The sequence below is a fragment of the Arachis hypogaea genome, chromosome 2 (assembly GCF_003086295.3).
Source record: "Arachis hypogaea cultivar Tifrunner chromosome 2, arahy.Tifrunner.gnm2.J5K5, whole genome shotgun sequence".
In the NCBI taxonomy this organism is placed as follows: Eukaryota; Viridiplantae; Streptophyta; class Magnoliopsida; order Fabales; family Fabaceae; genus Arachis; species Arachis hypogaea.
The window spans coordinates 9,391,856-9,397,855 of record NC_092037.1 but is presented as its reverse complement, the minus strand read 5'-3'; the positions used below and the strand labels follow the sequence as shown (position 1 = coordinate 9,397,855).

Here is a 6,000-nt window from a genome sequence, read left to right as displayed (position 1 = left end):
TTATAAAAATACATATTTAGTATTAAAAAATTTGAGTATCTATGTTACCAAGTCATATTTGATTATTTCGGTAGTTAATTGCTCTGATTATGTCATAGAATATTTTTGAATTAATTATGTAGTTTAGGTAAAAAGGTGACCAATCAAATGTCCTAATTTATAGAAAAACTTATAAGATGGCATGCATAAGAAAGAAAGCGAAACATGTGCTAAAAGCCTAAAAATAAATTGAGATTGGTGAGAGGTCATCCCTATATTTAGTATTTTATGTAAAAAGAAACAAAGTAATGCAACATCTCTATTTACACATGGCCACGATTTCAAGTCCTTTCAGACTCAAACTTTTACATGTGCAAACATATAAACATCTACCCACTTTGCAAAAAATTTAACCTAACATATGACTATGAAAAGTTTCATAATGAGGAACAACTGGCCTAAAAGTTTGATCATAATACATATGAAACTAGGAGGATGAAACTTGATCTTCTATTTTCCAAGTTTCAAATTAAGATCAATATTTTCTTTAGCTCCATTAACATTGGGAGTTCTAGCTGTTGAAAGTCCGGTTTGCAACTCATGGGCCGCCGGAGGGAAGAAATAATAAAAAGGTTGCTCCTGTTGATTGAACCGGTTGAACGCTTGCGGTTGAGGAACTTGATCTTCTATAGTACCCTTTAGCGAATGCAAAATCGAAAATTAAGAACGAAATTAGTATAACAACTTCAGAAGCAACTAAATATTATCACATTAGATGGAAAAATGAAATTAGCAAAATAGAAAACAAAGGCAAAGATTGAATTATAAAAATTTGAGTAAATACCCTTTTTGGTCTCTGATAATTTGTCCGAAACAGTCATCCACAATTCAAAAAGTACTAACCAGTCCCCAACTATTTAAGTAAATGGTCTAAGCATCCCCTAACATGTCAGCATGTCACCATTTACTGGAATAATTAAGAATCATTCGGGATTTTTGAATTGTAAAGAGCCGCTTTGTAAGACAAATGGTTAGGAACCAGAAAAGACATTTATTCAAAAAATTTTAAACCAAACAAACAAATGATTTTTCCTACCTGAAAAGATGGAGATTCAGATTCAGGATTGTCCTGATTGGGAATCTCTAGGAAAGCCGAAAAAGGCTTCGTCTGTGAAGGCGGGGATGAAGTAGGAGTAGGAGGAGCCAATGTTAGAAAATCTCCATTGAAATTCTCATTTTCTTTGCTTCTTTTCCTTGAGTTTAGCTCTGAGTTGGAAGCAGAACATGATGGCAGTTCCCTGCAGATGATTAATATAGTGCATGGTGAGACAAAACAACATTTGCAAGTTGCAACTACAATAATGTGATAGAAGAAACAATAAAAAAATCAACAACCTTAGACTTGAATTGCCAGCATCATAATTGAATCCGCTATTACACAAAGTTGCGGCATTCATTTGCGTCTCGGCAAACGGATGCAACTTATAATTGTAAGCAGGCACAGGAGGAGCATCCAGGCAGAAGGGGTAAGGCCTCTTCATGCCAATAATCTGTATCAAGTTTCAAACCTCTACATTATAGACAAACAAATTCCCAGGGTAGTGAAGTTTACTTTAATGTCCTGCTATATGATTTTACTTAATTCACTAAAAAAGCATGATCCAAAACCAAGGAATTCGGTATTTTGTTGTCTAAATTCCATGTTACATAGAACTATGTGGTTAAAAGGGGAGCCTGGTGCACAAGCATCCCGATCCGAGACAACTCAGCTCCAAGGCTACCTTGGAATGAAAAATTGGAATTACTATGGCAAATTGCAATTACCTTCTCAGCCTGCCTTGCTAACAGGTCGTTAACATTACAATTTTGGTTTGAAGGGGGCTCTTTTGAGTAATGAAGCATTGGTGGTGTTGACATTCCGGACGGCGAGACATTAACCTACATATCCCAGAAAACAAATCTTAACAAAGATCACAAGTGAAAACACTTCATACAAGAAGTTATCTCAATCTTACCATGGAAGTCAATTGATGATGAAATTGTGGTGCTCTCGGGCCCAAATTAGGCAAAGGCCAAACAGGATTGGATTCAAAAGAAAAGCTTGGTAGAAACTGTATAGCTGCAGGATCAACCACAAACATCTCCTTCTCAAATCCTGAACTGTTTGTCAATGGAACAGTGCCGGTGCCCGGAACCTTAGCATCCAACATCTGTTGTTGGAGTGACATAGGCCTAAATTCAGCTTGTGATCTAGGAGCAGGTTGAATTGAGTGATGAAAATTTTGGATCGGTGGATGCATATATGTGGGTTTTGTTGATGCAATTGAATCTTCTTGTTGATGCAATTGAACGGTAGCAAAATTCTTCTTCTGCAGTTCTTCTATCCTTATCTTCTCAAGCTTTGCCACACCAAGTCCTCTCTGTGGCACCTTTCTCTGCTTCGGCTTCTTCGAAGATCTACCGCTGCCGCCGCCACTACCATTCTCATTCCCATTACCATCGCTACTATAGTTTTGTATTTGAAGCTCTTGAGCTACTTTTGTATTATGATCATCTTCCATTTAATTGGGAAAAAAAAATAAAAGAATGCTTGCCAGCTACTCTCTCTCTCGAATAATGTGTGTGCTTTTCGGAAAATCTAGAACAGAATCTTTTAAATATAAATGCAAAATCTTTAAGCGAATCAGAACAAGGATAGGGTCAAACTCATCTTTTGATATCTCAAAACAGCAATACACACGGAACCATAATCGGAGAGTGAAAAAAAAAAATCTAATCAAATCTAAGTTTCACAAAAAAAGGATTTTTCATTTGTGAAGATTTACCCGAGAATCTCGCTGGTGAAGGAATCTTCACTAACAACAAAACAGCCAACTATTGAGCAAAGATTTGAAAAATTTAAGATTCTAAATATATCTTTCTTAAAATTCAGTTGTAGTCTACGATGATGATGCAGAACCAATGTCGGAACGAACACAGTAAATGATAAAAGATAATTTCTTTAAGAAAAAGCCTAAATCTTTTCAAAATTCAAACTCATGCGAATCTAATATACACGAGGTTTACGAGTGATCATTAAAATTTCACTATTTTGTAGCCAAAATCCTCGCTCAATCTCCCTGAACACATTAAAAACTAAATTAACCCAATCACATCTTTTTATAAACAACAGATTAAAAACAAAAAAAAAGTAAGCAAGAAAAATTAACTAACCTTCGGTGGTCTTGGAACGAGACGAGTATGAACGAGAGGGAGCAAGAATGTGACGGCAGCGACAAGAACCCCACGGACGATGAAGCTTGGATCAGGCAAAGAAGCTGGCGACGGACGACGAGGCCGCTGGACCAGGCGAAGAAGCTGGCGACGCGCCAAGAAAAGAAGATGGCGAAGAACGGCGGGACGACGGCGGTGAGAAGAACGTCGGCGACAATGGAGGCTAGGGTTTGTCACTTTTTTTCTTTCTTTGAGAGAGGGAAGCTTGGTTCTGATTTCTGAAGGTGTCAAGGTGACTGAGCGGAATGGCCGGCGTCGCCGGTGGGGGAGACTTCTGTGAAAAGTTGTGTTCTGTTGGGGGGGTACTGTAGGGAAGAGGAATGAGGGTGAGGACTGAGGCGTTCTTTTTCTTAATAACGCGCAAAACGACGTCGCTTCACAAGAACCGACCGGGTCCCTTCCGGTCCCACCGGCCGGTTCCAGCTGGTTCAGCGGCTTTCAGCCGGTTCATCCAACGTGCATTTCTTTGATTTTTTTTGTTATATCTGTGCTTCCGTTTTTTATTGTTCAATTACCACAAATTCTCCATTCATCATCAGGAAGGCACTTGGCCATTTTGATTGCTCTTATTGTAAGAGGATTGACATGGGTTTTCCCTTCAGAAGTTTTGGTGATTCTTGTTGTTTGCATTGTGATGGGTGTAATTGGCAGCTTCCATACATGCTTCCCTCTATGGACAGCCATAAATACCAAAAGAGAAGAAAACCATATCAACACAAGTGATAAAAGTACACTTCTCAACAAACGTGCGAAATCTAACTAATTTGACTTGTAATCATTTTTAGTCTCTTAATTAGTAATTTCATATTGGAGTAGAGGTAAGTCTCAAAGTAGTCCCTAAAGTTATCCTCAAGCCTCATAGTGATTCCTGAAATTAAAAATTACTCATATTCATCCTTGAAGTTGCACTCCAGGACTCAGACTCGTCCTTCCGGCCAATTTCGTCTAGCTGGCGCAACCGGAAAGCTGAGTTGGACTCGTTGGTGACACGCTGTCAGCACAACGGCTAGCTGACGTGGCGACATAAACTGTTTTGATTCAATTTGGTCCCTAAATTGAGGTTAAAAACCCTAATTCCCAATTGAGTCTCTTATCGTCTCTTTTCCATCGCACTAGAGGTGACTCTCTTCTATTGCTTCTCCTAAAGTGTCTTCTCCATCTTCAAAAACTACAACATAGAAGTACAAGGAAGTGGCTTTGAGTCCTTGTCACCCTTCACCAGCTCTAGATGCCTAAATTGACGAATGCATTGCGGCATGCTAGCAGTAACCAAAAGCAAAGTTCCAACACCCTTTTCACTCACAATGTTACCTCCAGAACTAGCGTAACGCAATGTTAGGTATATCACCCTCCGGCATATTATATGATCCAAGAACTGGATCCCCTTAAAATATACTCAATTTCTAGCTTCAAAATATCCAACCTTAATCCGAAAGTAAGTACACAAAACTCAATAATTTTCTTCCCAACTTCCATTGCATCCTCCCTAGGTCCTCTAATTCCAATTAAGAAGTGACCCTTATATCTTATGTAATCCATCTGCCTAGTCTTCTCCTTTTCACTGGCTGGAACAAACTCCGGCCATGCAGGGTTATGATAACCATCATCAATTAAATACCGTCATATTGAATCAAACTTACAAGGCCTAAAAAATTCAATAATCATCCCTTTCATCATGAGATCCAATTTATTAAGGCAGACATTAGCAATCAATGGACTTAAAATCCCACAATAACCATATACCTTAGCAGCCTCTTTTGGCGCAAAACCAAAGAAAGTTCTCAACCAATATGGGTCCGACTTCGGCTCATTCTCATTGAGGATCCTCTTCTTAATAGCCCTCCTCTTCTTAACCTTTCTCAACTCTTCCTTCTCCTCATCATTCCTAGACACACACTTCAAAGGATGTTCTTTAAGTGTAGATTTTATCAAATCTAATATTTTTCTATCTTTTGTACCTTTTTCAAGACACACCATGACTACATTCTGATTCACAGTATCAAGAATCTCACTCAAATCGCCCTTCAAAAACCACAAGTATCCAACAAAATTACTCCTAATTGTTCGACATGGTGGTGGTGGTTTTTTGGAGTTTTGATAGAAAGAATGGAGAAGGAGAGTGTGCTAGGCAGGGATTGACGGCATGACCAAAGGTATTTGATGAATTTTGTAATGACATTATTGTGTCTATTGTTAAATTTACATCTACTACCTAAAAATGAAAATGAAGGATATAAATTACTTTTACAAACTATCACATATCTTGTAAATCAATAGTCAAAACCACAAAAAAAATGCCATCACAAAGAAAATAAAAATTTATAAGATAATAAAGCCATTACAGAAGTTTCAATGATAATAAGCTCAAAAAACAAGTACCTATGCACTTCATTTACCGTGCCAAGAAATCTAAAACCTGATAGCCATGAGGTATAAATTACTTTAAATTTTCAATAAAAGAAGGAAAAGAAAGTAAGACATTAGTTACAATTCATGATAACACAGCTCACAAACGTAATGGAAAAATAACCAAAACACCCTATAGTTTGAAATAACTTAAAAAATAATTGCATGTGAGGTGCCTTAGCAGATATATCTCCAAACATAAGATGATATCTGTAAAAATATTAATAGTAATAAACCGCTTGATGCACCCAAAGTAAGACGGTTAGAATATAAGAATTTATATCATACTCTACACAATTTTATTAGATAAGATTAGTATAAAATACATAAAAGTAAGGTGCC

General features: G+C 37.5%; 1 protein-coding gene across 2 annotated transcripts; it reads right to left on the bottom strand.

Moving 5' to 3' along the window:
- Positions 1-218: 218 nt before the first annotated feature.
- Positions 219-3,789, bottom strand: LOC112736728 (uncharacterized). Of its 2 annotated transcripts, XM_025786298.3 has the most exons (6): positions 3,193-3,580; positions 1,995-3,098; positions 1,804-1,917; positions 1,375-1,529; positions 1,076-1,277; positions 219-675 (listed from the first exon to the last, which is right to left on the bottom strand). In XM_025786298.3, exons 2-6 carry the CDS (start codon positions 2,538-2,540, stop codon positions 490-492), a joined length of 1,203 nt encoding a protein of 400 aa, XP_025642083.1. In that variant the 5' UTR covers positions 2,541-3,098; positions 3,193-3,580; the 3' UTR covers positions 219-489. The 2 variants fall into 2 exon arrangements, with proteins under 2 accessions (XP_025642083.1, XP_025642093.1); XM_025786308.3 differs by having other exon boundaries at positions 1,995-3,789.
- Positions 3,790-6,000: the final 2,211 nt, after the last annotated feature.

Coding starts and splice junctions, on each gene's coding strand:
- LOC112736728 (XM_025786308.3), bottom strand. CDS start 2,540: ATGGAAGATGATCATAATACAAAAGTAGCTCAAGAGCTTCAAATACAA. Junction 1,530..1,803: donor TAGCAAGGCAGGCTGAGAAG/GTAATTGCAATT, acceptor AACTTGATACAG/ATTATTGGCATGAAGAGGCC. Junction 676..1,075: donor CTGAATCTCCATCTTTTCAG/GTAGGAAAAATC, acceptor CATTCGCTAAAG/GGTACTATAGAAGATCAAGT.